General features: G+C 36.9%; 1 protein-coding gene across 1 annotated transcript in view; it reads left to right on the top strand.

Moving 5' to 3' along the window:
* LOC124607240 (ATP-binding cassette sub-family C member Sur) overlaps window positions 1–20,867 on the top strand; it is a 410,012-nt gene that overhangs the window by 249,748 nt on the left and 139,397 nt on the right. The window contains exons 16-19 of the mRNA XM_047139518.1: window positions 1,484–1,561; window positions 1,928–2,028; window positions 15,118–15,347; window positions 15,571–15,798. Of these exons, the coding sequence (XP_046995474.1) occupies window positions 1,484–1,561; window positions 1,928–2,028; window positions 15,118–15,347; window positions 15,571–15,798 (637 nt within the window). The remainder of the gene's footprint in view (window positions 1–1,483; window positions 1,562–1,927; window positions 2,029–15,117; window positions 15,348–15,570; window positions 15,799–20,867) is intronic.

The following is a 20,867-nucleotide window of genomic DNA, read 5'->3' as shown; positions in this document are numbered from 1 at the left end:
AATATTTGAAAAGGAATATTGTTACTCACAATATAGCAGAGATGCTGAGTCGCAGGTAGGCACAACAAAAAGACTCTCACAATTAAAGCATTCAGCCATTAAGGCTTTTACAAATTAATTATGTTTATCCCTTTTCCTATGCCATATATACAAACAATGTATTATAAATTATTTTCTGTTCCAAAATAAAATAAAACAGTGATTAATATCCAAATGGTCCAAAATGGCTCTGAGCACTATGGGACTTAATTTCTGAGGTCATCGGTCCCCTAGAACTTAGAACTACTTAAACCTAACTAACCTAAGGACATTACACACATCCATGCCCGAGACAGGATTCGAACCTGCGACCATAGAGATTGTGCAGCTCCAGACTCTAGCGCCTAGAACTGCTTGGCCACTCTGGCCTGCAGGGATTAACACTGCAGAGACATGGCCCACATGTAGAACCAGAGACACCATACCCTGTGCAGCTGGAGAAGTCTGTCACACTGCTCAGAAAATGTGAACAGCCATCAAATAAAACAGAAATGTGAAAATAAGAGCCAGTTTTGCTTGTTGATGTGAAATGGTGCAATAACATTATGTTTGTGAGTGTGAACACAATAGAGTGACCATCTCTGGAAAATAAGCTTGCCAAATGTGAGACTTCAGCTTGTACAGGCCATGCTGATATGATTATTATCTATGTACATAACTAGTGAGTGTAAGCAGGTTATCCACAATAAGAATTAGATATTTGTCCACACAGTGTGACCACATAGAGGAGTGAGTGGTACCATGTCAGCATGGCCGTAACAGATCATACAGCTGGTTCCACACTTTTGGCTCCATGTCAGAGCACTGCAATGGATCTGGACCTTTTCACATCAGTGGCTCTAAACTCCTTGCAGTAGTCCATACTGGTGGCACATGTGCTAGCTTTAATCATCAAAAATATTCATACTGTAATGGGCATGTGGGTACTGCCACAGACATGCTGAGTGGAAATACATTGTTTTTACTTCAACTTGTCCTACAGTAATGACCAATATATGTCAGATTCTACCATGGTGACAGCAGTCTGGCAGCTTGCATAGCGGAAAGGCATATCACACACACACACACACCAAGTGTGATGGTTTGTGATAGGCCCTCTTTGAGTCCTAGCCACAAGTTTTAGGAGTACTGATTACAGCTGATTAAGGCAGATTAATTCTAATATTTGGGTATTGTAATGTTTTTGATCTTGGATATAATGTTCATTTCATACACATATGTCTTCTGTATCTTCCAGATGAGTGAAATCTGGAAAGTATTTTCATTGAACTGCACACTCCTTCATCACACATTGCACTATTACTCACACAGGACATCAAAATAAAATTATGTACATCTGTTTCTTAGCATGCATTGTTATTGCTGTCCCCAAGGAACTTGCATTATGATATAATACATGTAGATGTCATTCACTATTTTTTTCTTTCTTTTTTTTTAAATTGAGGCCAGTTCCTATTACTCCTCCTGCTGCTGCGAAAGATAAGGGTGTCCTGAAGAAACTGGCATCATCTACTTCATTTAAGTGAGTGTAACATGTGTTTTTAAATTTAAACTTAAGTATTCAATGCTTTTTTGAATTAATTTGAAATTAAATTATTGTCAAACTCATGTTTTCACATAGTGGAAAATCTTTTTTGAATATGTAGGTCTTATAAATTATTTCTTACTGTTTCTGTATTTTACAAAACATCTAGTAACTTGATAAAATATTTTATGATACTTAATAAGTACAGGATATATAACTCAGGTGTTCAGTATTATAAATATCATTTTGATATCTACACTTGCTTAAAACTACATGAAAGCTTTTAATAGAGAAATCATATGTAAAAATTAACACATTTCATGTTTGAAATCTTGTAAGTGATAAATAGTTACTCTTTGACAGATCCACGACATCAGTAACAGAACAGGAGCAACAACCAGCTAGACGGCTACTCTCAACAACTTCTAGTTTGAGTGATGACTTAAGTGAAGATGATGATTTGTGTAAGTTGCACATTACTTGTTAATATCCAAGCGGTTCTCTAACAAATAGTGAAGGTTTGTGACCTTTTGATGTGGATTTCTGATGACAAAAAGAGTGATGCATGAATAATATTTTTCTCTTTGCTGGATATTACATTTATGATGCAAACAGTGCCAGTGCATTTCAAGGGTTCTAATTTGAATCTGTTTGGAATATGTTTTAATTTGCCATTAAGGTTAATAACACTGTGCACTCCGCTGCAGAGTGAAAGATTCATTCCATGTATAGGCTATTTATAAGCCGTCTTATGCACACCACTTCACTCACTCCACTTCTTCCTCTGCATGCTTTCTTCAGTAGTGTATTGTGTACTTGCAGGAACTGAATTAAGCACTGAATTTCAAGCTGTAGTCCTATGTTCTTTAAGCATGTTAGTTGTTTCTTTTATGTACAATGAAGGGACAGTCTACATGTACAGCTCTAAATAACAATGGCTATTGGGGTGCCTTCTTTTGTAGCTTCACTAACCAGTCTAATTGCTGCATTCCCCAAATTATGATGAAGTAAAATAGATGTGCATGCTGGTATTTCATTATTAAAACCATATCTGCAATTATTATTCAAAACATTCTAAGTTGGCTGTTCCAAATTTCATTGATGTCATCAGAGGTTATCAGGATGCCAACTTAATTAAATTCATTGCTCTTAGCAAAAATTGTGTTATTAATTGGCCATGCATTATTAGATTTTGGGTGACAAATTAAGATGAAGTACATAGTTTTAACTCTATTCTTCTGAAGACCTACAACTTCCACAGCAGTTATTAATTGTGTTGTAAGAACTTTAACTCATTCTCATTGTCAGCTAATAGAACAGTGCCATCAGTATATGTGAAGATCTTAATATTGCTCCATTTTGTAATAATTTTACTTTTTCAGTTATTTTGATAATTAGGGGCCTATAATATTTAATACAAATGGAGATAGTGAATTGCTTGTTTGACTCATGTTTTGACCTCAAATGCAACTTTTATTTTGTGTTTTGAGTTCAAAGAGCAGAATTTTATTAAAATCATAAATTTTATTGGGATACCAAGTCACCTCACACATTTCCATAATTTTTTTATGTTAATACTATAAAGCAATGGAAAGACCTGGATGAAACAACAACAATATGGAAATTGTAGACAGCTACTCATCATATACAGGAGGCATTGAGTTGCAGACAGACACAATGAAAATGACTACTAAAATGTTAAAGTTTCCAGATAAAGCCCTTCTTCTGCTCTAGAAAACACTTGCACAGAAACACAACTCATGCATACGTGGTAACTGTCTCAAAGCACTAGAGCTCCGAGGCTCTAGTGCCCTGAGACAGTTACCATGTATGCATGAGCTGAGCTTGTGTGAACGTGCATGTTTTCTATTGCAGAATGAGGTCATTATCAAAAAGCTTTAATATTATAGTAATATTTTTAATTGTGCTTGTCTGTGACTCAGTGCCTCCTCTATATGGTAAGTAGCAATCTCTCCTTCTCCCATTGTTGTTAATATTATGAAAAGCTATTTTAAAATTGAACAGAGGTATATGTATATCTTGACTGAATTCATTTTCTTGCAACATCCTTAGCAAGTATGCACTGTGAATTATGGATCTGTCTGATCTAAACCCAAATTGGGCATCATTTAGGGAAACTTAAGTATATAGTCGTATCTTTGCTAAAAATAAATTTTTGTAATTTGTGTTCAACAACACAAATCCTTCATAGTTTGAACAATATGTTAGATCTCCCTTTTTATATGCAGGGTGCATACCACCTAAAATCAACACACACTCCAGCGCAGAGTGAAAATTTGTTCTGAAAATACCAACTTCTTTTTAATTCTTTCAGACAGTAGTGTAATAATTTTTAGAGGCTGCTCTTAAACACAAATTCATTGAACTTCCAAATCTCTTTTTTCATTTCTCATCACTTCCAGTAGGTTTATGGCTTTTAATTTTCTTATGAATTTCTTTATTTCCTACTAAACTGGGTTCTTCAAATAGAATACTCCCTGTTCTTTTGATGATAGCTCTATACTGATGTACAATTCAAAATTTGTTAAATTACCCTTTCAATCTGTTCGCAATCCTGCTTTTATAATTTTTTTTATTTTTAGAAACATGCTGTCTTGGGCTAGTATGAACTGTCCTAGAGCTTTTACATTCTGGAGTTTGTCATATGGTGGTTTTCTGTCTTATGTATTTTGTAATTGCAATAATATTTTTTTCTTTTACATAAGAATTTCCCTGGAATGTTTCTGCTTTTCTTCAGCAATAAGACTGTTGTGGCTAACACAATCAACTGGCTTTGAAATGTCAAGGAACAAAGCACAGACTTTCATATGCTTATATAGTCTTTCTATTACAGGAACTAAAAAATTTGCTGGTATATCTACTTTAATAAACAAATATGTACCTCATTCAGAATGTTGTTTTTGTTTCTGTGAAATTCTACATTCTTTCTTAAATCACAATTTCCACTATTTTAGCAACGATTTGTTATTACTAATTGTCCTATCACTCCAGGGTTTTTCTTATACCTATAGTTTTTTAAAAGGCAGTAGAAAGTGCTCTACAATGATTGAATTAATCAGAATAATCATTAGCCTGATCAGCAAACATGATCAACCATTTGTTGACCTAGCTGATGTACCTGCTAGACCCTCAAAATTTTATTTTATTTTTGAAAAGTTGGCTATTTTTACTACCTTCATTTGTTGGAAGCAAGAGTAAGAATTCTTTTACAGTGTGAATGCTACTTGCCCTACTTTACTTTTGGAGAGCTGTCGTTTGTGAGGCTGTCAACTACTCCAACATTGTATACATTAAAAACGGGACTAACCTCAACTTGGCCCCTCCTCTCATTCTCTGTCTTCCCCAATATAATATCACCATTGTCTCTTTGAATTTTGTGTCTGTATTTGCATGAGACCATGAACTCTCCAAAATATTACTTGAGATTGCAAGTTCATTTTAGCAGAAGCTGGATTTACTTTCTGTTATTAACTTTCTGTGTGCTTCTTTTCCTTCCTGTAAACATAAGAACTGTCATGGGTTTTCATGTCCTCCTGTTACTGCTCCCCTTGACTTTATAATATTTGTTACACTGCATTTTTGCTCTTCACTTTATTTACAACTGTGTGTATAGTTAGCTGCTTACTCGGTGTTTATATACTAGTTTAATGATAAGCAGAAGACTTGTCATCCTTTCTCATGGTTTCAGATAATCAAATTCCTCTCTAGTTTTCTGGCTTCATTAACATTTGTAATTTCCTTAAGTTTTCTGGTTTTGTCTATCTTCCCTCCACAAATTCATTTTTAGTCATGTTGGCATCTGTTTATCAAACTGTTTTACCATAATAATTCAAAATTTCTGTATTTATTGCTTGCAAATCCTGCTTTCCCTCTAGTACATAAATAATTACATCTACATGTACATTCATCCTCACAAACCAATGTGAAATGTTTGGCAGAAGGCGCTAAGCATTTTCTACATGTTAGGGTTTCTTCATATTCCAATCACACATGGTGCATGGGAATAAAAACTGCTAAATCTGTCTGTGTAGGGCTGAAATTAGTTTACACTTGTCTTCCAGGTACCTACAAGTGTGATACATTGGCAGCTGAATTATCATTTTAAATTCTTCATTTCCGTTTGTTGAGGCTTTGTATATGGGCTGTTGCAGGATAATTAGTGTCTGTCTTCATGTATCTGCCAATCCAAGTCAACATGATCTAGCTGCAGTCCCAAAACATCTTTGTGTATCGGCTAATCCATGTTGTTCAACATTTCTGTGATGTTCTTCCATCTGTCAAACAAACCTGTGACCATTTTTTGCTGTCACTTCTTTGAGTACAACTGATATCTCCTGTCACTGCAGTTTGGCACGGATCCCACAAATGTAAGCAATATTCTGAGATTAGATACACTGTTTTGTAAGCAGTTTCTTGAAGTCTGCCACTACCTATACCTAAGCCTATGTGATCATTCCATTTCCTATCCAGACAAACTGTTACCCTCGGGTGTTTGTAGGAGTTGACTGAATACAGTGATGACTCACTGACATTTCAGCCATAAGATACCACACTTTTGTGTTTTGTGAAATGCACAGTTTTACATTTCTGTACATTTAAAGCAAGTTGCCAGTTTTTGCATCACTGAAATCTTATCAAGATCTATCTACATATTTTTTAATCTTTGATAACATATTGTTGGACTATGCAGTGTTAATGTAAAGTTGTAAATCTCATAGAAACCTTTTGTACAATTGTTATTGTCCATTTCATTTGTATTTAGATCAGCTGCGATTACTGTATATTGGGATTCCTTAAAAGCAATTTTAAAACTTTTATTAAACTGTTTAAATTAACCTAATATCAGTCATTTACCTTTTTGGAATTTTCCACTGTCCACTGAGTTTTGTCCTTAACTTCACTGCTATATTCCAGTTTGCCATCTGTTATCTTCAGAGATATATATTAGTGTTTCTGTAGGCTGTAGACCATTCATTTTCATTCAGCATATGTTCTGTCTAAATAAAAACATCCGATGCCTCACTCCTCATTGATGTGTCTCACCACTCATTGATATTTCTATTTCTTCTCATGATCTTGCTGTGTATTAAATATTTTGGTGCTAAATCATACAAAATGGTATGGATGTCCTAATTGTAAGAACAAGATTTATGCAATATTTGGCTCCAATTAACACTACCAGTTTCCCCTTCTCATCCCCATTGCAATATAGGTCATGCCTGGTGAAGCCGCATCTGCTGATAGTTCCAACATGTAAAACAGCAGTGTGTGCTAGGTCAGCCTCCATCAGCTTTGTCATCTCCGACTGTGCATTAAAAGATTTCACAGTTAGTTTCTATTAGGTTGGTGCATGTGTTTGTAGCTATTGTTTTAGGTTGGTGCATGAGTTTGTAGCTATTTTTTTAGGTTGGTGCATGAGTTTGTAGCTATTGTCCATAAGTTTAGTAAACACAACAGATGAACGGAAGGCTTTAGTCATCAATAATAATGTATTCCCCTTCACTGTTTACAACAGTCTGCCTATCCTGGGGTAACTTTTTGATTCTGCAACTGTAGAAATGTGGTTTTGAGGCCAAGAACTCATCAAGGCATCTTTGGAGCAAATTTTCATCCAGAACAGAAGTTTCTAGAAGGTTGCTTGATAGAGAGTGAAAAAAATGAAAATCTGAAGAAGGCACAAAACCAAGTGAATAAAGAGGGTGTGGAATGACTTCCCAACCAAACTCCTGTATAATGTTTTTTGTCAGTTTAGCAGAGTGTGGCAGGGGTTATCGTGGACTGTTATTGGACTGCAGTGATGGATACACATTAGGTAAGCAGTTTGTAGTATGCCGCACCATCACTGTTCCACCAGGTGTATAATGTTATCCTTTGTGGATGCATACAGGTCTTTGTACAAGGAGTAGTTGCTGTATTTTACCTATTCCTTTCTTTTTTTCTTGTGTCAGCATAAAGGCACCATTTCTAGTCACCTTACAATGATACAGGATTGGTATAGATGGTGCTGTTCATGAGTACCCATACACCCAAATTTGAACATTCCCCACAGCATACATATGCTACATGATGGTGGAATGATCACAGTTCATCACATTTGCCAGTTCTCGAGTACATTGATGTGGATCATTGTGGATTAATATGTTTAAATGGTCTTCATCAAACCCCCACAGAACTTCCTGAATGTGGAGAGTCAATAATATAAAAAATGATCCTCCTGAAAATGAGAAAACCATTTTTCTGCCATGCTCTGTCTGATGGCATCATCCCATCCTTGGAAAAATGTTTCTGGAAGCCTCCACCACCATCACACCTCTATTTAACTCAAACAGAAAACTATGTGTGAAATGTACCAATTTCTCCACCTGGCACTCCATTTTCTAGTGTCCACCATTCACTCACTTTCTACAAATGACATAATGAACAAATGTAAACTCACATAGCAACAGGGAACTACAAATAAAAAATGACAACCAACAAATAAACCCAGAGCACCTGGAATACTAACATGCAAAACAAAAACGCTATGAACTTATGCACCAACCTAATACAAAATTTATCATTATACCAGAACAATTACAAAAATTTATTTTGATATAATGAGTCAAGGAAACCATCATGTTCAAGTCAGCAATTGTGTTTTGCATCCCTTGTCCAGACAGAATTTACAACTGAACTCCATTTTATGCCATCCTTGGCATGTGCGGTATTGATTACAGGGATAAGAAAGGTAAGCCATTCTGTTATGTGAAGCAGACTGGAATAATCAACACTGGTGGCATGATAAATAAATAAATAAATAAATGAATAAATAAATACATGAGAAGAAAATCAAGGAAAGTTGCTCATCATCACTATTGACATTTAATTTGTGTATTGATGGAGCAAAGAGGGAAGTATAAATTCAATAAATTACACTTAGCCTATTTACCTGTAGCTGAATTGAAGAACACAAATAGAACATAAAAGAATAGGTAATGATGCTGTAGTGTATACATATGTATGAGTGCTACTGTGATTAGATGTACTGAAAAATAAGCTTTTTCTTGTATCATATTTATTAAAAGCTTATTATTTCAAGTTATAATTCTGAATGTTTCAACTTGCTGGAATATTACAAGAAGTGTGATATCATGAAGGAACATATATGCTTTATTCTGTCACTGAACCTTCTGACTGCCCTCAGGTTTGAACTTTCACCATTGAACATTTTCCAACTAAACAGAACAAGAGAGCAATGTGCAGAGCACTTCAACAGTGGTGTTGCATATTAGAAAACAGAAATATATAGCAGATCAATGCATGGAGCACAGAAAAGAGATATAGGAAGAGGGAGAGGAGAAAAATGGGAGGTGGCACAGGAGAGAAAGGTGAAGATGAAGAGGGAAAAAGGGAGGGGAGAGACAAGGGTAAAGTGCTGAAAAGGGAGAGAGAGCAAGAGAGAGGGAAGGGGAGGAAGAATGACTGCATTTGGGGGGGGGGGGGGCTGTGAGACAGGGAGAAGGTATGAAGAAGGCAGTTCACTTTCTGGATGGAAAAGGAGTGGTGTGGACAAAAGAGAGAAGGGAAAAAGCAAGATGAGGCAGTGAGAGCAGGTTAGTGAAGGTTTAGGCCAGAGCAATTGTGAGAGCACGGGATGTGTTAGAGAGACAATTCTGATCTACACAACTCAGAGAAACTTTTGCTGCAAGGGAGTATCCAAACAACATGCATAGTGAAGCAGCTGTTGTAGTCATTTGTGTTGCGTGTGCAGCATTTTCGGCAACTGGATGGGCGAATTTGCAGTTCACCACAGTTTGGCGATGGCCAATCATGTGAGTAGACAGTTGGTTACTTGTCATGCCCTGTTCAGTGATTGCAGCATAGCTGATATATAACATGGCTGCTTTCACACTTGGTCCTGTCCTTTATTGGGTAGAAATGCCTATAACTGGACTGTGGTAGGAGGTGGTGTATTTATGGACAGGCCTTGGACCTGGGCTGAATGCAAGAGTTGTTCCAAGTAACCAACTGTCTAATCACATGAATGACCATAATTAAACTGCAACAAAATGCAAACTTGACCATCCAGTTACCAAACTTATTGCACACCACAACACAAACGACTTCAGCAGCTGCTTCATTATACAGGCAATTTGGATACTCCCTTCCAGCACAGGTTTCTCAGAACTATGCAGATGGGAATTATCTCTCCAACACATACAGCACTCTTGCAATCCTCCTGGCCTAAACCTCTGTCAATCTTTTCACACTGCCCCACTTTGGATTTTTCCTACTCTCTTCTGTCCCCACCTCTCCTTCTCCAGCCATATCATGCACTGTCTTCTCCCACCACACTTCCTCTCCACACCCCCCTCCCCATCCAGACATTCTCCCACTCCCTTAACCTCTCATCTCCCCCCTTTTCAACCCCTCTCCCTTCTCTCTCCCCTTCCTTTCTCCCTCTTCATCTTCACCTTTATCTCCTTTTGCACCCTCCCCTGTTTTCCCCCTCTCCCTCTTCTTACATCTATTTTTGTTGTACCCTCTGTTCTCCTTTCATCTTGTTGTGTGGTCACAAAGTCATCTGTCCAAATGTCTGGCCCTTTCCCTGTACCCCACCTTGTGTTCTTCCATACCTCTTCCCCTCCTTCATCAGCTCAGTTAACTTCTTTAAGTAATCGAGTATCAATAATTAGTATTGCCATTTGTTGCATTTGGGTGTCTGTCTGGCTTTGGGTGTGAATGTGTGCACTACTGTTAGAGAAAGAGCTAGCACTCAAAAGCTAGAGGGAAAGGTGTTTTCTATTATGTTTCTGCCCTCCGCTCATCGATCCACTATAGGTGAGTAGTTGCCTTTACTTTGTTTCACATGTTGCTCCATCCAGGAATTTCCATTATTGTTATTCAAATTTGGAGTTTGCTAAATAATTTTTTGACTAGCTATCATTATACAATTTTTATCTAAGCCAAGTTCTGTTATTATGCTTGAAACTGACTTTGCTGTGTGCATGGTGGGCATTATATAAGAAATCAGAGGTTCAAAAATGTAGAAGGAAATAAAAGATAAAGATTTCATGTTTTTAAGTAAGAATGCCCCCCCCCCCCCCCCCCCCATGAACCATGGACCTTGCCATTGATCATTGATGGGGAAGCTTGTGTGCATTGAGAGGCCACATGAACGTGTGGTTCCTGAAGAGGGGCAGCAGCCTTTTCATTGACTGATCTGGCCTTGTAACACTAACCAAAATGGCCTTGCTGTGCTGGTACTGTGAACGGCTGAAAGCAAGGGGAAACTACAGCCGTAATATTTCCCGAGGGCATGCAGCTTTACTGTATGGTTAAATGATGATGGCATCCTCTTGGGTAAAATATTCTGGAGGTAAAATAGTCCCCCATTCAGATCTCTGGGCGGGGACTACTCAGGAGGACATTGTTATCAGGAGAAAGAAAACTGGCATTCTACAGATTGGAGTGTGGAATGTAAGATCCCTTAATCGGGCAGGTAGGTTAGAAAATTTAAAAAGGGAAATGGACAGGTTAAAGTTAGATATAGTGGTAATTAGTGAAGTTTGGTGGCACGAGGAACAAGACTTCTGGTCAGGTGAATACAGGGTTATAAATACAAAATCAAATAGGGGTAATGCAGGAGTATGTTTAATAATGAATAGGAAAATAGGAATGCAGGTAATCTACTACAAACAGCGTAGTGAATGCATTATTGTGGCCAAGATAGATACGAAGCCCACGCCTACCACAGTAGTACACGTTTATATGCCAACTAGCTCCGCAGACAACGAAGAGATTGATGAAATGTATGATGAGATAAAAGAAACTATTCAGATAGTAAAGGGAGACGAAAATTTAATAGTCATGGGTGACTGGAATTCGATAGTTGGAAAAGGAAGAGAAGCAAATGTAGTAGGTGAATATGGAATGGGGGTAAGGAATGAAAGAGGAAGCCGCCCGGTAGAATTTTGGAAGAATTTTGCACAGAGCATATCTTAATCATAGCTAACACTTGGTTCAAGAATCATAAAAGAAGGTTGTATACATGGAAGAAGCCTGGAGATACTGGAAGTTCTCAGATAGATTATATAATGGGGTGAGACAGAGATTCAGAAACCAGGTTTTAAATTTTAAGACATTTCCAGGAGCAGATGTGGACTCTGACCACAATCTATTGGTTATGAACTGTAGATTAAAATTGAAGAAACTGAAAAAAGGTGGGAATTTGAGGAAATGGGACCTGGATAAACTGAAAGAACCAGAAGTTGTAGAGAATTTCAGAGAGAGGATTTGGGAACAATTGACAAGAACAGGGGAAAGAAATACAGTAGAAGAAGAGTGGGTAGCTTTGAGAGATGAAATAGTGACGGTAGCAGAGGATCAAGTAGGTAAAAAGATGAGGGCTAATAGAAACCCTTGGGTAACAGAAGAGACAGTGCATTTAATTGATGAAAGGAGAAAATATAAAAATGCAGTAAATGAAGCAGACAAAAAGGAATACAAACGTCTCAAAAATGAGATCGACAGAAAGTGCAAAATGGCTAAGCAGGGATGGCTAGAGGACAAATGTAAGGATGTAGAGGAGCATATCACTAGGAGTAAGATAGATATTGCCTACAGGAAAATTAAAGAGACCTTTGGGGAAAAGAGAACCACTTGCACGATTATCAAGAGCTCAGATGGAAACCCAGTTCTAAGCAAAGAAGGGAAAGCAGAAAAGTGGAAGGAGTATATAGAGGATCTATACAAGGGCCTTGTTCTTGAGGACAATATTATAGAAATGGAAGAGAATGTAGATGATGATGAAATAGGAGATATGATACTACATGAAGAGTTTGACAGAGCACTGAAAGACCTAAGTTGAAACAAGGCTCCAGGAGTATACAACATTCCATTAGAACTACTGACAGCCTTGGGTGAGACAGGCCTAACAAAGCTCTACCATCTAGTGAACAAGATGTGTGAGACAGCCGAAATACCCTCAGACTTCAAGAAGAATATAATAATTCCAATCCCAGAGAAAGCAGGTGTTGAAAGATGTGAAAATTACCAAACTGTCAGTTTAATAAGCCACGGCTGCAAAATACTAACATGAATTCTTTACAGATGAATGGAAAAACTGGTAGAAGCTGACCTCAGGGAAGATCAGTTTGCATTCTATAGAGATATTGGAACATGTGAGGCAATACTGACCCTATGACTTATCTTAGAAGATAGATTAAGGAAAGGCAAACCTACATTTCTAGCATTTGTAGACTTAGAGAAAGCTTTTGACAATGTTGAGTTGCATACTCTCTTTCAAATTCTGAAGGTGGCAGGGGTAAAATACAGGGAGCGAAAGGCTATTTACAATTTGTACAGAAACCAGATGGCAGTTATAAGAGGTGAGGGGCATGAAAGGGAAGCAGTGGTTGGAAAGGGAGTGAGACAGGGTTGTAGCCTCTCCCTGATGCTATTCAATCTTTATATTGAGCAAGCAGTAAAAGAAACAAAAGAAAAGCTCAGAGTAGGTATTAAAATCCATGAAGAAGAAATAAAAACTTGTGGTTCGCTGATGACATTGTAATTCTGTCAGAGACACCAAAGGACTTGGAAGAGCAGTTGAACGGAATGGACAGTGAATTGAAAGGAGGATATAGGATGTACATCAACAAAAGCAAAATGAGGATAATGGAATGTAGTCGAATTACGTCGGGTGATGCTGAGGGAATTAGATTAGGAAATGAGACACTTAAAGCAGTAAATAAGTTTTGCTATTTGGGGAGCAAAATAACTGATGATGGTCAAAGTAGAGAGGATATAAAATGGTCTGGCAATGGCAAGGGAAGTGTCTGTGAAGAAGAGAAATTTGTTAACATCGAGTATAGATTTAAGTGTCAGGAAGTCGTTTCTGAAAATATCTGTATGGAGTGTAACCATGTATGGAAGTGAAATGTGGATGATAAATGGTTTAGACAAGAAGAGAATAGAAGCTTTCAAGATGTGGTGCTGCAGAATAATGCTGAAGATTAGATGGGTAGATCACATAACTAATGAGGAGGTATTGAATAGAATTGGAGAGAAGAGAAATTTGTGGCACAGTTGGACAAGAGGAAGGGACCAGTTGGTAGGGCATATTCTGAGGCATCAAGGGATTACCAATTTGGTATTGGAGGGCAGCGTGGAGGGTAAAAATTGTAGAGGGAGACCAAGAGAAAAATACACTAAACAGATTCAGAAGGATGTAGGTTGCAATATGTACTGGGAGATGAAGAAGCTTGCACAGGATAGAGTAGCATGGAGAGCTGCATCAAACTAGTCTCTGGACTGAAGACCACAACAAAAACAACAAGTAAGGGTGACATGAATTTTTTTGTGTCCTGTTTCAGACACTCATTTCTGTGGTGTTAGTAGCCTTGTAAAATTAGCTGAGTTTCACCAGAAAATTACTACATAATCAGAAGAACATCAGAAATTATCTGATAAATGGCAGCATTCATTATAATTGAACAAGAGGCAGACTAACATAGAACATCATTTTCTTCAAGGGAATAAAACTGTGCAGTAAATTTTCCAAGGAGGTGAAAGGGACAAATAAAATCAAAATATTTAAAAAGTTAGTTAAAGCGTGTGTCTTAAGTAAATCATACTACAGAGTTAAGGATTATTTAGATGACACAGAAAAATTGATATTATTTCATAATAAACAACTGGAATTCTATAGTAAACTTTCATGGTTTATTGGTTATTATCATAAAATCCTGGACCCAGAATTTTGCCAGAAAATTGTAACCCTTTTCCATTCTCTTGACCTCAACACCACACTCACTGTGGTCAGGTGTTAAATCAGCTTTTTCAGATGAGCCAATGGGACAAAATGAAAGATTTGGTACAATGGTGATGCAGCATAAAAAAAAGGAAATTTCACAAGAGAACAAGAGTAGGTTAGCCAGTCCCTCCCCTCCATCCTCTTCTCCTACTAATATAACTTTTATTACTACATCTGTATAATATTCATCACAAAATATGGATTTCTGTTAAATTGTAGCTTACTATACAGCAATATTTCTCTCACATTAGAGAATTTTATTCTTGGAGTGATCTATTTCATTTTTTCTTTTATAATGGTAGATATTCATTTAACTTTTTCATTGATAAATTACCAGAAGAAAGTAAACTAACTCACCTAAGCTACACCACTACTTCATTATACTCCTATACTGAAATGAGTGAAATTATTGAACATAAGAAAATACAGTCTTTTTTATAACAACGTTTTCAGCATGAAAATATTAGATAAGGAAAGAGAAGGGAAATGTCTGCTAAATGTTGTTGGCAAAGTAAAATGCATTAGAAAAAAATTACTAGATAATACTGATGAATGTAAAATGTAAATATATGAGGTAAACAATGGATATGGGTGGAATGCAAACATGTGATTAAAATGTACTTCTTGTACTGTATTTTCTCAAAAGCTAGTGTTCTTTCACCACATTTACATTATCTTTTAATTTCACTGCATGTTACTTAGACTATTATGACTTCTACAGGATTTTTTTTTTATTCAGGTGATGAAACTGCAGAAAATTCAGGAAGATTAGCTTCAGATGAGGAACGAGAATATGGAAAAATTCCCAAAAAGCTTTACATTGAATATCTAAAGGCCTGTGGGATTCTAGTGGGTGGAACTTATTTAATTCTCACTTTTTCTTGGCAGGGTCTAAGAATATATACAGACTACTGGTTAAGTGAGTGGAGTGAACAGGCAGATGCAGCTGTTGATAATTTTGAAAATCAGGTTTGTAAAATACACGTGTACCTTAAAAACTACTGTTTTATTTTGATATATTGACTTAATGTAACACATGATTCTTTACATGATTAATTAGTTATGTAATAAGAGTTTATCAATCATTTCACAATGTATTTCTTGTAACTGGTTATGTGCATTTCATTTCTTCAATATTCATTGTTGAGGGATCTGTGTTTTACTTTATCTTATGTTATTTTTTTGGTTATAGGCTTCCATAGCACACTACTTCCAAATTTATGCAGGGCTGTCCATATTGTCAATTGTGTTGTCGCTATCTTCCAATGCAATTGGGCAGTTGTCAGGCTCAAGAGCAAGAAGAATTTTGCATGAAGCAATGTTATTCAATATTCTCAAATGCCCACTTAAGTTTTTTGAAACAACTCCTGTTGGAAGAATAATAAACAGGTTCTCAACAGATACAAATGTCATTGATAAGGTAAGAAGTGAGACAGATCGTAAAAGTTAGGCAGAAATATAACATTTTTATTCTTATAATAAAATAAGAATGTCAGTTGTAAATATTAAAGTTATGAAGAATAATCTATTAACTAAATGCTAAATTCATTTTGTGGCTGTGGAAAAAAGAAATCAAAGTACAAATTTGAAGGTATGATCTTTTTTCCCTTATTTGATCCTTTGCTTTATACTGACTATGTTATTGTGACTCTCACTTATGCTGTATGTCTGTGAAAGACTCAGAATCACATTATGCTGTGCTTTGAATTTCATGTTGCACTATAGACTTCCTGTCACTAGTCAGCCATTCCTAATTCAGTGGTTTTTGTGGGTATTTAACCATAATAATACAGCTGCCCAAGAACAGTAATATTCAAACCAGCCTTTGAGTAATGACTGTTTTTAATTGCAAGATATAGTATTTTTTCAACCAGCCATAAACAGTTTCTCAGATGTCTTCTAAATCTGTGTTTAATTTGAAATAGTTTACCCTTGATGTCATAAGTTCATTCCCGCTGATTTAAGATCGAAGAAATTAGTTACATATGGGTACAAATTTTATATCATGAGTCAACTATATATGTAATTTCATAAGATATTTGTAAAAACAGTCACTGTCTGTTGCACATGCTGAAAGAGAGTCCTGAAAAGCAGTGCTTGGGTTCAAGTCCACAATCAACAGAACATGTGTTCCACAAAGAGCTGTTCCAGCCCTTCTTGTTGTCACAGGAGGACAGAACAGCTGTAGTTCCAATTGCATCCCATATACAGGAGAGCCTTTTACCTCAAACTCATAAGTAGTGATCTACAGTTGTTGGATGAAAATATGGAAACACCACAAGAAATGCAGGTTTGAACATAAACACAGATGCTAGCCAAGCCTGCAGGTCATACTGGTGTGTTTGATCATGAACAGCTCCTGTGCAATGTCCTCGACACATTGCGAGCGTCAGTCATGGTCAGAACAGTGTTCTGTGTAGTTGTGATTCTATTATGTCAGAGCTAAGTGAATTCAAACATGGGCAAATGGTTGGTGCTTGTATGGGGGGTGATTCCATAACCAAGGTAGCTGAAGTGTTTAGTGTTTCAAGAGGCACCATACTGAATATTTATACTGCATATGGGGAAAGTGGGAAAAAATCATCTGCTAAGTCACAAAGCAGATGAAAGAGTTTGCCAAGTGATTGTGACAGACAGTTTTTAAGGAGGATTGTGATGAATAATAAGAGGATGACAGCTGCAAAAGTCACTGCAGAACTGTATGTCACACTCATGAACCCTGTCAATCTGTAATCTTACCCTCCTACGCATCACTATTAAAATTCTCTGTATTTGCACAGATTTCGAAAGCCTCAAGAGGTGTAAGATGTACAAGAGGAAAACTTATTACTTATCTTGATTTTTATCTTCTTATTGCTGGCTCTATTTCTTGTTGTGTGTAGGGGTACATTCTTGAGGCTGTAATTTTTATAACATTGCGGGTTCTTGAAGACGAAATAACTGATAAAGATTTGTCTGTTGCTATGAACATCTTTTTATTTTATCCCATTCTTTTATATCATACCGACTTTACAATTCCACTTCTAGCTATCACACCACAAATTACATTGTTAGAAACACAATCAAAAATGCAGATGTATGCCCACCACTATTTACATTCTGCCATACTCACAATTTCCAAAGTGTTTACTAAGCAAAAGAGTTTACAAAAGAATCTTTACTAATTTATATCATTATTTTATAAATGAGTTGAGAATTCAATTTAATAATTAGCATTAGATTGTGCAATTAATAATATGAATTTTAAGTATACCAGAAATTTTGTAATTCCAAATATTTTTAAAAGAAGAGTAATTTTAACTGTTAGTACACATTGATTGTAACACACTGATTTCTTTTTATATGTTTTATCCTGAAATGTATTACATTGTTTACAAAATCATGTGAAGTTCACTCAGTTAAACAGCCGAGAATGTTCACTTATACAAGAATCAAGAGTATACATGGTATCGGTTATTTCTACAGAGAAAAAGGTAATGTTAAGGGGGGGGGTGACCCATTACAAATGCCCCATAAGCTCACAGGGTGAGCTGGAATTCTGAAACCACTCGTCAGTGATGTAAATGCCCGCAGGAAAATGTGGTGCTGAAGCCATAAAACCCAGACTACGGAGCGATGGAAGAAAGCCATCTGGTCAGATGAGTATTTTTGCACACTATTTCAAACTTCTGGCCGAGTTTATGTCCCAGGATTGAAACATGGAAGGGGTTCAGTGATTATTTGAGAAGCCATATTGTGGTATTCCATGGGCTCCCTGAGTACTCTGCAAGGCCACATTACTGCCAAAGATTATGACGTAATATAATAGTTATAAAATTTAATATATTTTGGTTGATCATGGTATTAGTGATGCTGTGTTCAAAGATGACAGGGCCCCTGCTCACACAGCTCATTACCTCCAGGACTGGTTTTGTGAGGGTGTCTCCTTCATCATTATCTGAACTTGCCACTATTGTGCATGATGAATGGTATAAGATTCTCTTGCAAACCATGTATTTATCCATTTCAAGATGACTGGAAGCTGTTTTGAATGTCAATGGTTTTCCTACACCATGTTAGGCATGGTAATGTATTGAATTCTTGGTGTTTCCATAATACTGTCCACCCCTCATATCATGATTGTGTTAGACACATAGATGTTGGAGGGATCTTAAACTCCCTTCATCTGCTGAAGATAAAAATTCGTTACAACAGAAGGAATGATGTAGAATTTTACATTTTGATTCCAGAATTTATAAATAATTTCTCTACTTTCTTTTCAGCAAAATTTCTTTCATCTACACAGAAGAAATATCTGTTATTTCTACCAGTTCTGAAGTACTTATAAAAATACACATTCTGTTTTTTCCCCTGATTTTTAGGTTATGTTGTGCATGTAATTCAACTATGACTCCTTCAAAACACTCTGCTTTGACTGAGGGTGCTGTGTGAAGCAAACATGGAGGACTTTTCTGTACTATTTGCTTTTTTAAATCAGAACAAACCTACTGTTTACATTTCTTTTGAAGAGACTGGGTTTTGTAACTGTGACTTGGTTCTTTGAAATGCTGCATAACCAACTTTCCTGTTTCACTTTGTCTTGTTTCTTATTAAAATTTTGACATTTCAAAATCTGCTTATGACACACAGAAAGGACAGAGAAGATTAATAGCATGTCTGCTTTGAATGTGTGAAAAAGTTGTCAAATTTATCAATTATACTCTATTGGCTCTCCAAACTTGTATAATATATATTATAACTATTTTTATCAGATGAAATTATGGTGGATTTTCCAGTAGTTTATTGTTTCTATGTGACCTAGTGATTTTTATTGTCAGATGATATAGTGGAGTTTCCAGTACCCTATTGCTTCCATGTGACCTAGTGATTTTTATGACTTCTTTAACAGTTGAGTTGGCAAAACTGAGATCAATAAGTTCAATAAGCAAAGCTTATTCAAGGAACTGAATGCAATTTTGCTTACACAGTTAACCTGTTATATAACGATCCAAATTCCCTTTGATCTGTTCTTGGAACTCTCTCTCTCTCTCTCTCTCTCTCTCTCTCTCTCTCTCTCTCTCCCTTCCTCCCTTCCTCCCTTCCTCCCTCTATCCCTCCCTCCTTCCCTCCCCTTCTCCTTCCCTCATCTCTTCCCCCCTCTCTTTATTGCATAAAGCAAATTATTTTTGGTTTTTTGGTAACATAATAAAGTATATTGCAATATTGCCTGTAGTGCATCTGTAAACCTTTCTCCTGGCTTCCACTGTAATGGTCTGTGAGCCTCTGTGAAGGAACACTGAATTGATAGTGTTGCAGGATCATTTTTAGGAAATAATTTAATTTCCTACTTTATTGTCACAGTAAAAAAATTGAGTAATTAATAAAAATCTGTAACCAAGATTCAATGGACATAGAGATTTAATTCTTGTCATAACTGTTAAAGGAGAACCACAAAAAAACAAGATGCTAAAGGTCAAATGCAGGTATTTCACTCAAGATAACATTAACAATATTTCAAGAAAGGAATTTTCACTCTGCAGTGGAGTGTGTGCTGATATGAAACTTCCTGGCAGATTAAAACTATGTGCTGGACTGAGACACGAAGTCAGGACCTTTGCCTTTCATGGACAAGTGCTCTACCAACTGTGCTACCATGCATGACTCATGACCTCTCCTCAAAGCTTTGCTTGTGTAAGTACCTCATCTCCTACCTTCCACACTTCATAGAAGCTCTCCAGCGAAACTTGCAGAGCTAGCACTCCTGGAAGAAAGGAGGTTGCAGAGATATGGCTTAGGAGATGGGAGGTAATAGATGAGATACTGGCAGAAGTAAAACTGTTGAGGAAGAGTCATGAGTCATGTTTGGGTAGCTCAGTTGGATGAGCACTTGCCTACAAAAGGCAAAGGTCCCAACATTACATCTCGATCCAGCACACAGTTTCAATCTGCCAAGAAGTTCCATATCAGCACACACTCCACTGCAAAGTCCTAGGCTGTGACTAAGCCATATCTCTGCAATATCCTTTCTTTCAGAAGTGCTAGTCTTGCAAGTTTAACAATATAGCTTCTCTGAAATTTCGAAGATACTGGCAGAAGTAAAGCTGTGAGGACGGGTTGTGACTCATGCTCGGATAGCTCGGGTGATATAGCACTTGCTTGCAAAGGGCAAAGTTCTTGAGTTCCAGTCTTGGACCATCACATACTTTTAATCTGCCAGAAAGTTTCATTAACCATCTCAATGCATTACTAGTAGTATGAAAATGGTAGACTGTTACTCGTCACATACAGGAAACATTGAGTGGCGGAAGGGCACAGTGAAAAAGACTGCTAAATATTATTCAGCTGTTGGACTAAGTCCTTCATCAGATGTAGACACAAAACTCACAACATGGTCACTGTTGTCTCTGGGAACTAAGGCCCAAATGTGACTGCATCAGAGGTGTGTCTTTGTTAGGTTAAGTAGTCAGGGTACAGAAGAGTTATGAGGGTGAGGATGAGGAGAGAAGGCAA

Source organism: Schistocerca americana, chromosome 1 (genome assembly GCF_021461395.2).
Source record: "Schistocerca americana isolate TAMUIC-IGC-003095 chromosome 1, iqSchAmer2.1, whole genome shotgun sequence".
NCBI classification, from domain to species: domain Eukaryota; kingdom Metazoa; phylum Arthropoda; class Insecta; order Orthoptera; family Acrididae; genus Schistocerca; species Schistocerca americana.
This window is presented reverse-complemented; position numbering and strand designations above follow the sequence as displayed.